The 19,859-nt window shown below is 46.8% G+C and overlaps 1 protein-coding gene and 1 long non-coding RNA gene across 3 annotated transcripts; both read left to right on the plus strand.

The window, feature by feature from the left end:
- Window positions 1-5,385: 5,385 nt before the first annotated feature.
- LOC120676343 lies at window positions 5,386-7,711 on the plus strand. Of its 2 annotated transcripts, none has more exons than XM_039957600.1 (3): window positions 5,386-5,710; window positions 6,167-6,261; window positions 7,178-7,711. In XM_039957600.1, exons 1-3 carry the CDS (start codon window positions 5,626-5,628, stop codon window positions 7,595-7,597), a joined length of 600 nt encoding a protein of 199 aa, XP_039813534.1. In that variant the 5' UTR covers window positions 5,386-5,625; the 3' UTR covers window positions 7,598-7,711. The 2 variants fall into 2 exon arrangements, with proteins under 2 accessions (XP_039813534.1, XP_039813535.1); XM_039957601.1 differs by having other exon boundaries at window positions 6,176-6,261.
- Window positions 7,712-8,791: 1,080 nt separating this feature from the next.
- Window positions 8,792-9,598, plus strand: LOC120676344. The gene is made up of 2 exons (XR_005675785.1): window positions 8,792-9,011; window positions 9,081-9,598. It is a non-coding gene; the product is annotated as an uncharacterized LOC120676344 (long non-coding RNA).
- Window positions 9,599-19,859: the final 10,261 nt, after the last annotated feature.

Raw genomic sequence — 19,859 nt, forward strand, 5'->3', positions numbered from 1 at the left:
ACATAAAAGCATCACTACCCAAATCCTCTCTACCAACGGCCTCGGCCTTCTTGGCCTTCTTGGCGGTCGGACCTTCAGATGGCCTCGCGGAGGGCGTAGAAGTATTTGCCCCCCTTTTCCTCTCACGAGGAGCTTCGCGGGGGCCATACACAATGCCCATCTTTAGAAAACTCCGGTTCACCCTGATCTTCTCGGAGCAAATAGCTTCAAATGAATCACGTTCCTTCGTAAGATAAGGACCGGCAATAGCAACTACCTCTTGCTCGATCTCTTTGACGATCATATCGTCAGAAACATCTTCGGGTTTCCGCAAGCCAAAATCTGGGAAAGGAAGCTCATCCTTCAAGCCAGCAACTCGAACCTTCGAGAAGGCCCCCGGTAACCAATCCCTCGTCAACAGCCAGACCTTCGCGGCCAGATATTCTTCGACCAGATCACGACCGCTCACGACGCGCGCCGCAGAAGCAAATGCGGAGTAGCACTCCTTGTAGCCGGCTGATGTCCTCCGGAAGTCTGCTTTGGTAGTGTGTTTGAACTCCGCAACCTTCGCGGCAAGGGGATAGGAGACTCCCTCCAAAGAATCAACACTAGGAAAACCAATCTTGGCATAAAACCAGCACTGCTCCCAATCATCTTCCCACTTGTTCTTCTGGCAATAAGATAGCTCCATCCTGTCGATTCCATGGGTCTTGTTGGTCCTCCTTGGGTGGAACGAACAACACCCACTCTGAGCATAATATACTAGCGGATCTTCATCAAAAGAAACCTTCCGCGTCTATGGATGCATCTCGTAGAGTCTACAGAAAGCATCCACATTAACTGGCCCCTCGAAGGTTTTAACCGCCCAGAAAAACTTCGACAGCTGCACAATGGCGTTAGGGGTAAGGTGGTGCATCCGAAGACCAAACCGGGCCAGAATCTTCGGAAAGACGGGGTCCAGCGGAAAACGTAGACCAACAGCAAAGAAGTCCCAAAACACCACACACTCTCCATCACGAGGGTCCAGTGTAATCTCATCAATAGGGGCACGGCAAATTTTGGGGCCAAAGTACCCTTTCCACTCATAACTCTCGACCAACTCCCGGGTCACCCACGACTGACCAAAAATGAGAGTAGGAGGAGGCTTCTCCCGGGACCCCATCAGCTCCGAAGGATCAGCGTCCACGTTGGTCAAATCCTCCTCTCCCTCAGACAACTGCCTTCTCTCCTCTTTCGAAGGTTTGATGTCCTCGGATCTGATAGGCCTGGCAGTAACCTTCAACCGGGCCATCCCTAAACAAACCAAATATTCAGAATTGTAATGAACAAATCTCGAAGATCCCAACAAAAAGGTTGAAGCGATAACTCACAAAGACTTAGCAGAGCACTCCTTCCCTTTCCACAACCGCTGCGAAGGATGGGTCGGAACGGGTCGCTTCCACGACCCGAAGGATGGGGCAAATCGAAAGCGTCGCGTGTCAAATTCGACAAGCGAGCGAAAGTTCGTAAAGAATGAGAGCGTGAAAGCGACCTTTCCTCCCCGCCCCTTTTATAGGGGGGTAACTTCGCACTGTTCACTCAACGGTAAAATCGAGGAGAAGTCAGAACGACGGCAAATCATACCGCGACACATGTAACAAAATACCTTCGGCTCTCGCCCACCTCTGACCTTCGGGGGAGACGCTTTCACATGGGTGTCTTGACCGATCTTTGTCTTTTCGAGGGTTCGGCCGGCCGGAATCGGACCTCGCCCGCGAGGGGCTACTGTTGGGCAATCGCCCCCTCGCGAAGGTGGCGTGACTCGAAGGATGCCCGAAGGTTCACCGAAGATGACGAAGCATCGACCCGAAGGTCCGCCGAAGATGACGAAGCATCGAAGAGCTCGTCGAGGTCCGGCATCCGAAGGTGATGTCCTGAATCTTCGGGATGCTTCGGGCAGCGCGAAGGTGACGGATGAAAAAGGCGAAGTCCCTCGAAGCTTGTCGAAGGTCGTCACTAAGGGTTGCCGCACATCACGGAACCCGAAGGCTCCGAGGATTGCTCGGAGCCATACTCTCGAAGGTTATGACAAGAACCTTCGGGCGCGGCGGGCGACTCAAGAGTGGCGAACGATGAAGGCGGCGTCACACGAAGCTTGTCGAAGACCACTACCGAAGGTTCCCGAAGGGCAAGAAACATGTGATCCGAGTAGTAGTATCCAAGTTGGACTGTCCGACCTAGGGAAATTACTAAATACCCCTAATATAATCTCTTGACCTTCGTGGGGACCGGAGGGACATTTTTGGAATGATGTAATAAGGTTTGGGGGTATAAATACCCCATCCCACCCAACATTGTACGGGTTGGAACATTTTGTGTGAACTATAGTGCGATTTCTATTGTGCAACTTGTTTCTTTGTGTTCCAACCTTCGTCCGAAGTCTACCTCCTATGTCTGGTGATCGAGCCGAAGATCCCAACACTTATAACTTCCATCATACATGAATACATGGTGATACGTATCGTGGGTATTATTTTTATATAAACAATAATATAAATAATATATTAATAATGATATAAATGGTAATTTGGAATTTTATATTGGTGAACTTTAATATTTTGTTATAATTTATAATTTAGTTTAGCTTTTAATAATAAAACAATTGGATAGTTTATATGCAAATTTAGGAGTTATTTACATTATTTTATAATGGTATAAGTGGATAATTTACATGAAGATTAGGGGTTACTTTAATTTTTTTAATAATGGCAGAGGTGGGTAATATATTAGGAAAGATAACATATCCGATGACTATTATGATTAGAGTTGTCGGATTGATAGACGGATGTTTCTGACTTTTTTGAGAATTTATAGGATTTATCTATTTTTTAGAGTGTCCACCTATGATAGGTGCTAAGTGGCTTCGCGTGGAGGTTTCAAAGGAACATCCAATTAGTAAAAATAACATTTTAGTTATTATATATACTGCACCATACCAGTCCATATCGTTTTAGTTTCATTCGAAGTAAACTTTCTTCTTCAACTTTGCCTGAGTTTATAGAAAAATATATAAAATATACATTACGGCAAATAAATGCACTATCAAGATATGCTATCAATACCAACTTTGTCTGATTATTTTATGATGGAGGTAATGAAAGAGGTTTGATGTTGCACATGTTAGCATTTTCTTCTATAAATTTGATCAAACGAAACTTCGAGTGACTTGCATTTGTAATAACTAATAGTACATACTCACTAGGTTTCTTTTCCTTTTGCATTTCCTGCATGCATGGTTCTGCTCAGGTTTAAAGTTTATACAAACAAACAACTAGTACTAGTTTGTGGCTTTGTGCTGCTAAGGCCACGGCAGTAGGGCCCGGCGGCGGTTGCATGGAGCGTGTTCATGCCGGTGGGCAATGGCGGATCCACAGGGGGGCTGAGGGGGCTCCAGCCCCCCTAGAGAAAGGGAAAGAAGATGAGGAAGAAAGGGAAGATGAGCTCCCCCAATCTTCAACTTCTAGATCCGCCACTGCCGGTGGGGGACTAGTTCGATTAGTCCATAGGGTGATCAGTGATGGTAGGGGAGCAGCTTGGGATCTGGTGAAAACAGTGTAAAGCTGGTGGCCACTTCCGGTATGGTGTCCCGTGTCCGGGTGAACAGGGTGATCAGTGCCGCGCGCTCTCTGTATTTCTTCCCATCGATCGGTCTGTTTATTCCTTTCATGCAACCGTGCAGCATGCAGTCGATCATGAAAGTCATCTGAAAGGGTCGGGTTCCCATATACGCTGGTAAGAGCTGAAAATCATTCCAACCGTGCAGTGTGTTCTCTGGAGAAGAATCATGGCCGATATGAACAACGTGCAATTGAACAAAACGAAACAAGGTGATAGACGACGATGTTCATCAAATACTTTTCAGTAATCAGTATGGTCTTGCGAATCAAATGGCTTAGTAAATCTGCTGCTGGGATGATCTTGGAATTCAAATGAATGCGGAATGGATGCAGGCATGCATGCTAAGGAAACTAGCCGTGGCACAGTTACCAAACCACACGTCGTTCCCAGGCCCACGCGCCTGCGTGTGGCCGGAGAGAAATGGGGTGCGCCCCGGGCGCACGGGCTCTCGCATGCGCCCCCGACCTCGATGCGCAACACAAATATCTGACGGTGATTTGCTCAAAAAAAAAATCTGACGGTGATCTCTGCGCACGAAGAAGACGAGCTAAGCCGATATCTGTGTGGAGGAAACAAGCCAGAGCCGAGTTCTGTTCGGAGTCCCTACGCCATCCGACGAATTCTCGCTCGGTTAGGCACATGGTGGTTATCGAACAAATATTAGGAGTCACACATATGATTGGCAGTCAAACCGTCACATATGGCGGAACAACTCATTTTGAAAAAATTCTGTATTTGATACTGAGAAAATAAGCCATTCCTTTCTTGACCTTGAAAAAAATTTGTTCCCTATTTGACACCACTTCAATTTTTCATTCCCAAATCGACATTCTGTTCGATTTTCCATCCATCCATCGTTAACCATGTGAAAAGACCATTTTGCCCTTCATAGGCGTGACCGCGTGAGCTCCACCGCTTCTTCCTTTTCTTTTCTTTTCTCCTTCCTCTCCTCTGACTGTTCCATGCCCAGCGTGTTCGCCCCGGCCGCCGGCCTGACGGGGCCGCGAGCCCAGCTGCCGCGCCGTAGGGACTCGAGGCGGAGACGCACCTCTCCCTCCTAGCCCACCCCGCCGCCCGACGCAGGGACCCCGAGTAGCACCAGCGCTGGCACGCTATGAAGTGGTAGGGCCCACTGCTATGAAGGGTAAAATGGTCTTTTCACATGGCATTTAACGGTGGATGGATGGAAAATCGAATGGAATATCAATTTGAGAATGAAAAATTGAAGTGGTGTCAAATAGGGAATTAAATTTTTTTTAAGGTCAAAAAAAGAACAGCTCATTTTCTCAGTGTCAAATAGAGAATTTTCTCATTCTTTTTTTATACTGAAACAAATGTTTTTTGATTGCTGGAATAATGTTCCAACAATAATAAAATTATTCCACATTTAAAAAATATATTTTAATTTTATTTATATTTACCACAAGCTGATATATTAACCACCATACTCTCTCTTGTGCGACCGATCCACGCGGGTCACTCGCGTCACCCCACGCGAGAGCCCGTGCGTCCACGGCGCAACCCATTTTTTGCGGCGTGGCCACGATTGGGAAAGAAACGCAGACGGTCGGCGGACACAGGGGGGAATCAGCCCGTTGGAATACAGCGGGCCGCACGAAGAAAAAAAATCCAGCCCACCAGAAGGAAGAAGAGGAAACGAGGCCCAAATACGGATGTGGTTGACCAATGGGTCAGGCTGTGGTCGAGCCCCACACGGGCCCGCGTGGCCCGCCCCGACACGAAGCCTCCCGCAGCAGTCAAAAGGTGGACTGGTTGACGCAACGCAACGCCAGCGAAACCTTCTTCCTCCTTCCCTCCCCCGTGCGGTCCGGTACCCGGCGGAGTCTACCCGATCTCCTCTATCCTCTTCCGTGTTCGTATCTTTCACTCCCAGCCCCCAATATTTATGCCGAGTCTAGAGAGAGAAGAGGAAAAAGATCGATTTCCTTGGCGCCATTGTAACCAATCAGAGGTGTCGTCGTCTACTTCATGGGGGAACTAACGCTGTCGAGGTTTCTGTCCGCGAGGTGGGAGCGGCGGCGGCAGCTCTCTCACCGTCAGGTCCGACGACCCCGTATGCACCAATTCTTGTCTCCCTATTGATATTTGTTTATCTACTATATTCGATTTGGATGGGGGGGGGGATGTCGTCTTCTTGTTTTGTCGGATGGGTGTTCATCACTGGGCACAAACGAAGAAGCATTTTCAGATGGTTTGCGTGTATCTAATTTGATTACCCTGTACTGTGTTGTATTAAGGTTTTTGGGGAGTAATTCTTTTGGATTAAACATGATTGTCAGGACTTTGGGGGAAGATAATGTTTGGAAAACACATATTCCTAACATTTAATTATGATTTATAAATTTTATGTTCCTTACCTCGACAGTGGCAATTTTATGCCAATAAAATCATTTGTGTTCTTCTTACGAAAAAAGAAACTGGATATAGGGTGCGTACACATAAATATGCTTATTGTTCACCCATGGTTGCTTCAACCGATCTAACTGTGATGTTATTACTGATGGATTAGTTACTTCAGTGGATAAACGAAAAGGTCTGAAATGCCAACATGATGATAATACTCAAGGCCGCAAAGGAATGGGATCAGAGCCCTGCCTGCAAGAGGTATGAAATGCAGATTATGGAAGACGTAAATTGATGGCAAGACTTATCTTATGCTTTGTTTATTACTGCTGCATTGCAGCCTGTTTGGTTTGTGCGGGTTTTATGGGTGGGATTTAGTAAGAGAAAAAATGAGTGGATGTGGGTTCTTTAGTCCTTGTTTGAGTAGCAAGCATGATATCAGTCGGAGCTCACAAATATTCTATGAGCTTATTCTATGACTGTAAAACTTAAATGTATTTCCAGTTATTTGCTGCACCAGTTCACTTATTGTACCATACTGATGCATCAGTGAATGAGTCATTGTTGAAAAAATACACAGGATCGTTCTTGTTGTTTGCCACAGGCCTAAATCAACCAAAATTAAACACTAGTTAATAATTGTCCCCTCTGTTTATTAATGCATAGCATTGCTGTTTGGGATGTCCCTCCTTCGTTCTGAGCATATTCCTACCAAAACTATTGCTTAACCTAAGAGTTTTTTATTCCCATGCACCCATATGCATGGCTGTTGGGTCACTGCAGTGACGACCCTCTTTATAGTAAGCTAAATTACATAACTAGACCAGGAGGCAGGCAGAGTTAGACTGACCATATCGAGCCAAGCTAAAAGTCCTATTAAATGTTCATTGTCATAAAACGTCAAACAATTTAAAACTGAATGGTGGAACATTAAGCACTACTCTCTCTGTGTGTGGTGGTGCCAAAAGCTCTGGCACATACATTCTAAAACGATGTACAATTTGGAAAGGAAGGAGTAGTGTGTAATGCATCACACTGGTACAATCACGCTCAGGGCACCTAAAGAAAGGAATGCTACTTCATGTGGTCTTAGTTATTTTTACTCCCATTGACTAAACCATTTGCTTCTATAATCCAATGTTACATGAGACATATCCATGCCCTAATGCCACTGCAGGATGCTGCTCGCGCTGCTTGCGTGTCGCACACTTTTCTGCGATCCTGGAGATGTTATCCCAACCTTACCTTCACTTTGGAAACATTGGGATTGGATAGAAGCACGACTAAAAAGGATGATCTTTCAAGATATTTCATCAATAAAGTCAAGCACATCTTACATAATCACGCTGGCATTGGCATCAAGGCACTAAACCTTGAACTCTTTCATGGTAGCAAGGTCAACTTGTGCTACCTCGATAGTTGGCTTCACATTGCTGTTACACCAGGGATTGAAGAACTCACCCTATCTTTACCTCATTTCTGGAAAGCGAGATACAACTTCCCGTGCTCACTTTTATTTGACAGAGGTGGAAACTCAGTTCAATATCTTCACCTCACTGCTGCACCTTCCGCCCCCCAGTTGTTCTTGGTTGTCTGAGAAGATTGACGCAGTTGCACTTGTGTTATGTGTGGATTACTGGGGATGAGTTGGAACTCCTTCTTTCCAAATCCTTTACTCTGGAGTGTTTGAGAATCGCATATTGTCCTGAGATAATTCGTGTGACTATCCCTTGTCTACTGCACCGGCTCAACAGCTTAGAGGTGATTGATTGGGACAGGCTGCGAGCCATAGAGAGCAATGCTCCAAATCTATCCTCTTTCGCTTTGAGGGTTTCCTTGTAGGGTTCTCATTTGCAAATTTGTCGCTAGTGAAGATGTTAGAAATGTCGTGTATATATCACGCGAATGTTGTCTCTTATGCTCGTACCAAGCTTCCGTCCATGTTTCCAAATGTTGAAGCACTCACCAGTCACCATACGTTCATTTGATGAGGTACAATCTGGAACTTTAGATGATTACGATCACTGGTATGCCTATAACTACCTGGAATACAATTACTTTGAGGCATCTCTTGTGCAGATTGACAGCACACCAATGGTGCCAGACAAATTCCTCCATCTAAAGTACTTGCATGTTTGTTTTGCCGGGCGGGCCTTTTCCCCAGCTTATGATTACCTTTCTCTGGTTTCTTTCTTTGACGCTTCTCCCTTATTGGAGACCTTCATATTATCTGTAAGTTAATGTTCATGTTGCAGATATACATACCTGGCTTCTTGGTGCAACCACTTACCAGAGTATGTTAGTTTTCATCTGGTTTATCATTAGACAGCAGTAACATCTTCACTGGTTTTATGCATCTCAGCGTCGCTTGAAGCACAACTCAGTCTTTGAAGGACGCTTTCATCCGAGACAGATGCCAGAATATCGTCATGAGAAACTCAAGACTGTGAAGATAAGTGGCTTCTGCTCTGCAAGGAGCATGATTGAGCTAACATATCATATCCTTGAGAATGCTCCATCACTCAAGCGTCTTACACTGGATACCACTGATGGCGCCGCTAGGTACCTTGGGAAATCTAGCAAATGCACCATGATGTGGACTGATATGGTAATCTACCTTTTACATTAACTCGGGCCGACATTTCATATGTGGTTGGAGTGGTTAGTCGATACATGAGCAATCCTAACAAGCCTCACGTTGATGCAGTCAGGCGTATCCTCAGGTATGTTAAAGGCACCATCAATTTTGGTATTCTATGCAAGAAGACAAATGATTGCCAGGTGATGGGATACTGTGATGCCGACTATGCTGGAGATTGTGGGACATGACGATCAACTACGGGATACTTCTTCAGTCTTGGATCTGGAGCTATATCATGGTGCGTAAGAGACAACCAACTGTGGCATTATCCAGTACTGAAGTAGAGTATCGATCAGCAGCAATGGCAGCACAAGAAAGCACCTGGCTCAAGCAGTTGATGGAGGATCTTCACCAGCCAACAGAATACCAAGTAAGGATTTTCTGTGACAATCTATCTATCTTCCATTCGTTTGTCAGAAAATCCTATCTTTCATGTAAGGACCAAACACATAGAAGTTCATTATCACTACATAAGAGAAAAGGTCCTTGAGGGTGATATCATAATGGTGCCTACCAAGATAGAGGAGCAGACTGCCGACATAGTCACAAAAAGTCTCAACAAAGCAAAGTTCGAGAAGTTTCGAGAGGCACTCGGCATGATCTGCAAGACAACATTGAAAAGATGTTTGCCTTTAGGGGGAGTGTTGAGAGAAGACAAGTCAATCTTCTAGAGTGATTCACACTATGCAAAAACAACATATTTACAATGGAGTAGTCTAGACTTGGTAATAAAATAAATTAGATAATATTGTAATATTTAGAAAATCTCTAGAATGGGAGACACTTGTCACAACCTCATGGTCCCCCCTTGCCTATAAATAGAGCCCCCTCTTTTGCCATGCCATTCATCTTATGAGCATGGTAGATGTGTGGTGCTAGGAAGTAGTGAGAAGGGTGAGCTGTGTACCTTATGTAATACTACTGTGTTGTAATAAAGCAAGTGTTTTGTAAGTGTTAGTCTCCCAGTTGTTCTTAAGTACTTAGTGTATAAGTTGTGATCTATCGTAGGTTGGCTCTGCCATCCGGGATCACATAAAGTCTGGGCTTCATCGTAGGAAGCCTCTAGCTCCCGGAAGCAAACTTTATCTGTTGGTAGGCTCTGCCACTCGAAAGCGAGAAGGCGGCTCTGCCGTCGAAAGCACTTTATACACTAAGTAGCTAGAAATTAAAAAGACTAACCAGCTCTAGGGTGAGTTAGTGTGTCTTAGGTGTAGGTCCTCAGCTTAGTGGGTATAAGGGCCACCTCGTTTTCCAACAGTGCGCGATGGCCGCAAGCGACTACATCTTCGACTTCGTTGCCCCGATTGCCAACAGCACCGTCGACATCACTACCAAAGTGATGAAGATGGAACTCCCACTCGAGGAGCTCCAGGAGATGCTTCGCCGAGCCCGGAATGGCGTCGCAGTAGTCAGAGATTACAAGGTGAACCTATACCCCAGGCGCTGCATGGTGGAGTGCGCCCCCTTCGTCGACGAAGGTGGAGACGTGACCGTCAGTTCCTTAGAGGAGGTGAAGGCCTTCGTCGAGCAGTTTAACGACGGCCTACCAGCAAGCGGCGACAGCACCGTGGTCCTTGGCGGCATGCTGCTTCAGGACGCCACCACGGTGTGCTACATTCTTGGCCAGTACAAGAGCTCCGTCACCAATTGGAAGTCGCTGGAGGTACTCGCAAGTTTGGGCGACTGCCTCACCCTCGCTGGGGCAGATATCAACCACCTGATCGGTATGCTCAACGCCAATGGCCACGCGTACAAAGAGATCCCTGAGTCGCTGTGGGACGAAGAACAGGGTGTCGTCGAGTATCATCATCTGTCGCTCGCACGGCGCCGGCTCGACGGAGGGGAGGAGATTGTCTGTGCCTTGGTCATCAGATCCCCGGCTTCTATCCGCTGGCTGTCCTTGGCGAGAGGATGGTCGCTGCTGCGCGGCAGGTTCTGGATAGCGACTTACCACTCATGTCCATTTGAGTGTTGAGTTGCAAGGTATCATCCCTGACATCGAAGAGAGCAAGGGGACGTGGTTCTCCTTTTCTGCAAGTACTCCACTCCAAGAGTCTGAAGCTCCCAGCGTCAGATAACTAGTGGTCATCTGGGTCAGTGTGCTAGATTTAGGCTCGGGCAATGATTTTTTTTTGTTGTTTTTTGTCCCATGAGTTGGTGTCTGCATATTTTTGCGGCCTGCGCTATATCCTTGATTTCTTTCTGATGTAGTGCTGAGTAAATGATGAACTGAACAAAATCTGTCTTTTGTTTGTGAGTGAGATGGAAAAAATATGGAACAACGTATTTCTTTCCTTGATCTTCCCCCCTATTCGGTGTCTTGTTGACCACGCCAGGACCATTATGATTAGCCTTCAGCATTGTCTCCTCATCAAGTGCAAAAATAGACTCCATTAACTCAAGTGCAGACATCTGATTGGCAGGAGACACTACCTGACCCAGAGCAACTCCAACCGATCATGTATATTGACTTGGCTAGGTAAATTTGAAGAAAATGAAGAAAGATCTCTTCCAACAGACTATTCATTCCCTTTCCCTCGCTATCAGCCTCGCCATCCCTCCCTCTCCCCTTGCTTTTTTAACTCTATTAACTAATACAACTCATTTTAACTTATCCAAACACACACCATATCAAAACCCAACTCATTAAACTCATTAATACACCTTTTGGAGGGCTATGCGCATAAGGACATGTACAATAGTTAGACGGTTGTCGTCTGTGTGTGTTTAGAATACTGCACGCAGACGACATAGCAGACAACATATACAATGGTGTGGCTGTCTGCTAGCTATTTAATACATTTCCATGCACATGAAACATGGTGATCAAATATGTGAAATGGATCTTTGTGTATTGTTGTGTGGCATACATGAAACAATAATTTATGTATGGAAATAAATCACATGGATATTATATTTATATACAAATAAGTCACATGCAGTTAATCTACCTGTGCGCCTACATCTAACGGGCCAAACAATCCATAATCCATACAACCGACTAATATGGTCAACTGACTAATATGGTCAATTGACTGACGTATCGGTGAACCGGCAGCATACCGTGAACTGACCCATTGATATCGTGAACTGACCGATTGATAGCGTGAACTGGAATGGAAAAGAAAAGGTCATACACTATATTGAAATAGGTTCAGTTTTACATAGCACAAACTTCACAACTCAATCTCAGATACAAATCATTTGCCTCTATCTCAACGATTCACGCAGGGGAATCCAGCGCGGGAGCACGGGATCCACCGCGCCGTCGCTGAGTCACCGCCGTGCCGTACAACGGGCGACGAGGCGTCGATTTGCGCTCGGTTCACGAGCCCGTGCCGTTGTCTCTCGAGATGACGGCAATGCGCGGTTCGACAATAACTAACCATCGGGGAATCAAATTAGCCACTTGCCGACGACTCATTTACTCCGGTTGTACATGCCCTAACCGCTCGCTCGGCGTCAGCCCCCATAGTGCACGGTCCTAGCGCTCGGCACCGAGGAGACCGTTTGCTGTCAGGGCGTGGGCCCAAGAACTGTGGGTCGCACTGTCAGGCACTTTACCAAATCTCCCTCTCTTGTTGACCTCGACGACTCCCCAGTCCCCACCGCCCGTGCAGGCGCCGGTCCGCCGCTACTGTGCCGCGGCGTCCTCAGCTCCTCTTCCGTCTGGCGTGCGGGGCGGAGCGCGGCAGGAACCTACCGGGAAGGGCGCGCGGCGGCGGGGGCGTCTATTTATCACAGTTTGCGATTTGGGGATGACCCATCGCAAAAGCCTCTCCGACGTCGCTCCCCCGCCATCCCCCACCTTCCTCGGCTCCAGCGCCGCCCCAGCGCCTCCGCCGCCGCCATCCACCGCTGCCAACCCTAAACAAGCTCGTCGTCGCGCCACCGCTGCCTTCTCGCCCCCGCCGCAGCCACCGCCCACCGGGGCTCATGCCCTACCCGGCCGGCGGCGCTCCCGCGCCGCCTTGCCCTCCGCCGGCCGAACCATCGCCGCTGCCGGTCCTCTGCCGCCCCCGGCCCCTTCTTCTACGGTCGCCGGCCATTGAAAGCCCCGGCAGCCCGAAACCCTAAAGGTCCGCTGCCGCCCTCCACCACCTCGGCCGCTAGCGACCTCGCCGGCGGCCGCCCCCCCACCTCCCACCCCTTACCGGCGTGCTCGTCTCCACGAGGAAGATGAACAGTGGCGGCACTTCTTCTTCCTCCTCTTCCGGCGCCGTCGGTGCTCCTCCTTCTGCGACAGGATGGCTCGCACTCGCGCGCGCGATGAATAGATTCCCCGGCGGCGGCAGTGATGAAACTGCGCGTGCGTCCCGGACTCCCCGCTGCCGACGCCCCTGCTGTCGGATCCTCCCGGCACGGAAGCTGGCGCAGGCACGGCCAATGGCCCCGCAAGACGATGGCGGATCGGGAACAACTGTTCGGGGGCGCGTGCGGTGGTGGGAGCAGTTGTGAGGCCACCGCACCGCACGGGCGGAGGAGGAGGAACGGCGGCAGTGCGGCACCAGCTCCGATGATGTTAGCCTTGTGGGAACCGAAGAAGGCAGCGGCGCACTAGTCCGCTTCTGCTCACCCGCTCGGTATCGGTTGGGAGCTCCCCGGTTTGCCCCCTTCGTCCTCATCCCTGATCCCCTCCCTGCACCCAATAGCCGGACCCTCGTCCTCCTGCCGTCGGAATGCTGGCAGCCGGACGAGGGGAGGCTGAGGCACGGTAGAGAGATGGCGCACGGTAGTCGGTAGGCAGCGTTTTTTTTTTTGGACGGCAGCGGCTTGCGGTTCGAGATGGTAACGTTGTGGGTTGGGATGGTGCAGGGAGGGGAGCAGAGCAGCAGGCAAAAAAAATTTTGTGCTATAGTAACTTCGAACATTTTACCATTAATTATAAGTATTAAATGAGTAATTGACAAAACTCATTTCATAACCCGCAGGCAAAATCGTGAGACTAATCTAATGAAATTAATTATGCAATGATTAGACAATATCATATGGTATAGTAAACAATATCTAATGATGGATTAATTAGACTTGATAGATTCACTTCGCGATTTTCCGTCCATCCATATAATTAATTTTATAATTAGTCTATATTTAATTCTCCTAATTAGTATTGTAAAAGGTGCAAAAAAATTTGCCCAAAAAATTTTGCCAACTAAATTGGTAGTCTTGATGTGATCGACGTACATCATAAGGTTGAACACTAAGTTGTGTTTAGATCCTGCAAAAATTTGAACGAAATTCAATGTAGCAATTTTCAATTGAAGATTAGAAGGACTAAATATGATCTAATTATAAAACTAATTACACGAATGTACAGGAAATCATGAGACGAATCTATTAAGCCTAATCAATCTATTATTAGAGATTGTTTACTGTAGCACGACATTATCTAATTATGGTCGAATTAGCCTTAAAAAATTCATCTCACAATTATACCCGGGGGTTATAGAATAGGTTTTGTTAGTTATTCACATTTAATACTTCTAATTAGTGGTCAAATGTTTGAAGTTACTGTAGCACTGAAAAAAATTGGAATCTAAACACACGCTTAGTAACAACTGAACTACTCAAGAAAACTGAACACTGGCCATGTTTAGTTCGTGAAAATTTTTGGATTTTGGTACTGTAACACTTTCGTTGTTATTTAATAATTAATGTCCAATTATGGACTAATTAAACTTAAAAAATTCATCGCGTCATTTACGGTTAAACTATATAATTAGTTATTTTTTCAACTGCATTTTATGCTCTATGCATATGTCCAAAAATTTGATGTAATGGGTATTGTAGAAAAAAATTTGGAAACTAAACATGGCCTAAGTACATCATAAGAACTGATCGCCTGTTCTTTTCACTGTTTTTAGCCCAGTAGCTTGAGCCTTGACATGTGTAAAACTTAAGGGTGGTATTTCCAAGAAAAAGAATTGGTTTGCGAACAACAACACTTGAGGTGCCTATTGTTGCCAAAAGAAAGGAATAGCTAGCCAATCAGTGAATGAGATGCTGATAAGGCAACACCTTGAGATGATTGTTGTCTTGGCATGTTTCAGGGATGTAAACCCCTATAACAGTCTTGAGTCTTTATTTCTAGATGATCAGTTCTGAACTTCTCATCAGAGAGGCATTAAAAAAAAGCGTGTACATTTCAGTGCTACATGAGTATTAGTTAATTACTATCTTTCCATTTTTGTGGTAGATATTTGTAGTGGTGACCCATGCATGCTTTAGCTATGTACGGAGCTGGAGCTGGTCTAGATCATGTCAACCCAATGTAGGTTGACATCGCTCCAGGTTTTGTACTCATCCTGCGCTGACATCATCTATCGTCTCTGATTTAGTCGCAGGATCGCACAGAGCACAGTACGGTTTTTCGAACTAGCAAGCCCCTCCTCGCGTGGTACCCTTCTACTCCGTTAGCCGTCTCGATCAGCAAATCCTATCGATAACTAGCAGATCGATGCAAGTAATAGAGTATGCAACCGATAACCAGGACGCAGCTATCTGGTTGAGGGGCAGACCCTCCTACTGGGTCTTTGTGTTTAGCCTAGCTAGCGCGAGAGACTTCTCTCGATTTGGCTTTGTCAAAATTAAATATGAAAGGCGAGGATGGATGAAGGATATAACAGCAGTGGCGTTCTGGCACCGTCAAGGTTGGGTTGAGGTTACTTGTGCTGGGGAGCTAGAGCGAGCTCCGGGGAAGCATGCAGTGCAGCCGAGTGATCCAATTCCATGGTTTGAGGTGGCAAGGGCGTTGGTACCAGTACCAGATGGAATCAGGCGGGAGTGGCGCTTGGGGCAAGAGAGGCGGTGACGCTCCGCCAAAGCGGGGAGCAAGCAGCTGGCTGACCGCATCGCGGACAGAGATGGCGCCAGGCCGGCGAGGCAAACGGAAGCCGGAAGGGCAGGCCGATGGGGTGAGGATTTTTTTTTCTTTTGGAGTACGTAATCAGCAGAGAGGAAGAGTCTGGGAGAGGATAAGATTATCTCTAGACGAGAAAGAGCAGGGTCACAGGGAGGCAGGGGAGATGGGAGATGGGGGACTTTTGACCCAACGTTATGAGGAGAGCCCTCTCCTTCAAGTCACTCCAAACAAAAAAAGATAAGTCAACTAATACTAAACTCATCAATTGGTAACATCTCCACTGAGACCAAGGGACAACAACCTTTTTTTTTTTGCTACGCAAATATCGCAGTGTTGTAAAATTATTGGTTTCTAACAAAAGGTCGGGGTTAGAGTTGTGTTTTGAAGATCTTATTGATGCTAAAGTTGCGTTAAAGCACTAAATATATTGTGTCTTTTTTTTTTGCGAAACATTGTTATTTGTGTCTGGAGGGGGGTGCCCTCGGTTTTCGCTGTATGAAATCAATCAAGCATATTCAGTTTGCCTTTTTTTTCTTTTGGTAGTATAAAGGCATCTGATACATTGCATATGTTTATGTTGTTTTGCATTGCATAACAGTATACGTTATGCACATTAGAATGATCATCACTTGGACGCTGTCAACTCTTTGAAAGCCACCTGCACTGATTTAGTGCCCTTTCTCATAGACGAGATAGTTACACGGTCACCAAAAAATGCAGACCATGTTTTTATTTCTTACCAGGGATGGCCCTCATGGCTACTTAGAGAAATGGCAAGTACAGAACCTGTACTTTACTTTGTCTGCCCATTTGTCTGCCGATCTCCTCTTCTTTTCCACCTATTTTTATCAGGAAAAAACGAGCCTAGTGTAGCATATAAAAAACTTATCGAAAGGCCTTTGCTGGAAATTAATCCGGCTTTCAAGTTTCATTTCAAAAGGAAAATACACGAATACGAGGGGCAGCGTGACAAAATGTTACCCCGTGCTCGTGGACACGGAACACCCTCCAAGCCGCCTCCACCGACCCCCGTGCGTGACAGGTCCACCAATCTCCTCGTGGACCGCACGCGGGCCCCACCCCTCTCTCCCGTGCGCATGCGGCCAGTCGGCCCGCCGTGCCATGCAATGCCATGCCCATTCCACCACACCAGGCAGACCCAGCAGCATTCCGGGACCCTGGCGCGTGGGTCCGAGACGGCAGCATTCCCACGAGGACCCGGCCGCTGACATATCCTTACCTTCGCTCCCATTGGCCGCCGCGCCCACCAGCCTAGAGTTTGGTTTGTTCTAGAGTTCCTAGAACACACGCCTTGCATGTGTGGAGTAAATTTGTAAAAAAAATTTAAGAATGAGTGTAATTTTTTGCAACAAATTTAATAATAGTAATTAATTGATGATTGGCTACCGTGACCATTCTTTAATCACGAGATCAAAGACCTCATTAGATTTGTCAGAATTCCAAGCGCAGGAGTTCTAAAATTTGTTTTTGTAAACTATCTTTGTTTGACATCCCTAATAGACAGTCAAACCTCGTTCTAGGAATCCTAGAACTCAAACCGAACAAAACCCTAGTTGCCTGGCTAGCTGGCTAGCTGTAGCTACTACTTCCTCCGATCCAAATTATAAGTCATTCTAAAAATTTTGGAAAATCAACTATCTCAAAGTTTGACCAAACTTATAGAGAGAAACACAAAGATTTATGACATCAAATAGGTATACTATGAAAATATAGCTAACAAAGAATCTAATGATACTTAATTTGTATCATAAATGTTATTATTTTATTATATAAATTTGATCAAATTTGAAAATTTTTGACTCACCAAAATTCTTGAAATGACTTATACTTTGAAATTGAGGGAGTACTATACATTTTGCTTGCCAAAGCCGCTTCCGCTTCCGCTTCCAGCACTGCTCGCTTGACGTCGCCGACTCGCCGGCAAAAGCCCGCAACCGCCGGCCGAGTTCCAGGCCCGCGCCACCGCGCAACGCGCCGGTGACCACCGCCGGCCGTGGGCTTTGGATCAGCCGATCGCGGCGGCGGAGTGTGGCCAGCCGCGGGTGCGGACACATTGCGGCGCCCCCGCCCACAGGATCCGGCCGTTTCTTGGCGCGGTCGGGGTGTGGCCGCCCAGGCGCCCAGGACAGCGGCGTGCGTTTCCCGGGATGGGCGGGGCCGTCGCCGTCGGCCGCGAAAGGGAGGGGCGAGCTTTTCTGCGACCGAGCGTGTGCGTGTCTGGTGTGACAGTACGGTTTTGGTCCGGCACGCCGCGCGACGGGACCCAGCCTGGGCGCTGCCGATCCGCTCTCGACCTCACATGCACGGCGGCCGTCGACCTCACCTCACTGCACCAGGCACCGCGGCGGCGGCATCGGGAGCCGGCCGGAACGCGATTTGGCGCACGGATCGCTTCACGTGAGCGTCGTTCCATCTCTCCCGCGAAGTACTCCAAGCGGGCGGTGAAATATTGGGATCTAGATTTTAGATCAAAGAATTTTGTCATTTGAAGTACTAAATAAAATCTAATCATAAAATTAATTGCATAATCCTAAGACTATTTTACGAGACGATTCTAACGAAATATATTAATTCACGATTAGCCGAAGGTTACTGTTGCATCAATGTAGTAAATCATGGTTTAATTAGGTTTATTAGATTCGTCGCGTCAAATTACACTCATCTATAAAAAAATTTCGTAAATACACTTTATTTAATATATCATGCATGCGAGATTTCTTGATCCGAAAATTTGGATCCAAACTTCCAAACAGGGCCTGGCTCCATTTCTTCGAAAGAAATGGTTCCAGCTGGCCAAGCTCAAAGATTGCCATCAGCTTTCACCTCTGCTGACCAAGATTCGCACACTGGTGGGGGCCACGCCGTGACAGCGCCCAGCTGGGCCGTCACTTACTCGACACGTACCCCGTCGGCGGGTCCGGCTTGACCGCCCGCCATGGGTCAACTGGGAGGCGTGGGCACCTCCACGGCCGTCCATTCCTGATCGGACGAATCCGGAGACAGTGGCAGCTCGCAGCGCGGCGACGGAGTCCACGCGGGGAAGCGGACGCCAATGGAGTTACGAGTCACAATGTAAAGATGGTTCTAGACACTTCGGAGAAGGTGCCTTGGGATATTTGACCTCTGATTCTTCCGAGAGCGTAATGGAGCAGAGTCTTACCACGTTACCTAACTCCGTTGGTGCAATATCCTCTTTTCTTTCTTTCTTTTTTATATCGCCGTCGCCGTCGGATATCCTTACTAGTGTCGTGTACGTGGTTTTGTAGTGGAAAACAACATGATGGATTCTGGTATCTTGTTGATGATAAAATGTCCCTTTGTTCAGCTTGGTATAGTACTAGCATGCATGCTTTTGGCATGTGCCAGTCACTAGTCAGTCCAATTGTCCAAAGTCCCAATCCCTAGTTTCCGGAAATTTGTATTACTAGGTGAATTCATGCTTAAGCAGTTGCTCAAGCACGTTCCATGTAGTGCATGTAAAATCCAAGCCATGCATCTACACAAAAAATGTGGGAATATAACGACAGTTATGTTTTTGGAATATATTTTTTGGTCCCATGTTTATTATTAGGCTCAAAACTAAATAGACGCGGATTTTCTCTTGCCATTTGTCATCACATTAAGCAGATTGGTTGAGATATAAATCATCAATTGGGGATCACAGTACTATATGTGCACATGATTCTTTGTGTTCAATAGCTGAAAAAGCGAAGTAGCATTTCCCTCACTGTTGTTCTTGATGGTGTAATGTCAGAGCTAATTCACCTGTTAGGTTTAGCTTTTTTTGCTCCTATGATTGCAAGTGAAACAAATATACGCATCATTTCCATTGATAGATAGGTCCATGTCCATCCATCCACCAGCCCATTGCATTTTCTCCTACAGCAGTGTACTAACCACCATATACGCACCCTCAAAAAGCAAGAACACATACATACAAACAACCAGCTCATGCCTTTGTTAAACCTCCGAGGGGAAGCTAATCAGAGATCTAAGCGCAATTAGACAAGGTAGGGCCCACCATGATAGTGGACGAATATTTAAAAAGCTGTAATGGCCTCATCGCACCACCGTCCAATTATCACCACTCGCCGTCTACAAATCTTTCCAGCTTGCCGCCCCCTGATGTCACCCGGCATTTTCTCACCGGATAAAGCAAAGAGGACGTCCATTGTCAAACCACGCTTCTTGTCTTAGCCGTTGAATGGTGGGCCGACGGCCTAACAAGTCCATCCTCACGTTGTCTTGTCATTAGTAATAATATTTCCGATGATGTATTTTTTTCCTCTTTTGCTGGTTTGCCCTTCGAAACACACGCAAAATACATCTACACCG

Source organism: Panicum virgatum, chromosome 5N (assembly GCF_016808335.1).
Source record: "Panicum virgatum strain AP13 chromosome 5N, P.virgatum_v5, whole genome shotgun sequence".
Taxonomy (NCBI): domain Eukaryota; kingdom Viridiplantae; phylum Streptophyta; class Magnoliopsida; order Poales; family Poaceae; genus Panicum; species Panicum virgatum.

What these genes read in the sequence shown, in the direction of transcription:
- LOC120676343 (XM_039957600.1), top strand. Translation starts at nt 5,626, where the DNA reads ATGGGGGAACTAACGCTGTCGAGGTTTCTGTCCGCGAGGTGGGAGCGG. An exon ending in CCGTCAGGTCCGACGACCCC is followed by an intron (nt 5,711 to 6,166) that starts GTATGCACCAAT and finishes CTGATGGATTAG; the next exon opens with TTACTTCAGTGGATAAACGA. An exon ending in CAGAGCCCTGCCTGCAAGAG is followed by an intron (nt 6,262 to 7,177) that starts GTATGAAATGCA and finishes ATGCCACTGCAG; the next exon opens with GATGCTGCTCGCGCTGCTTG.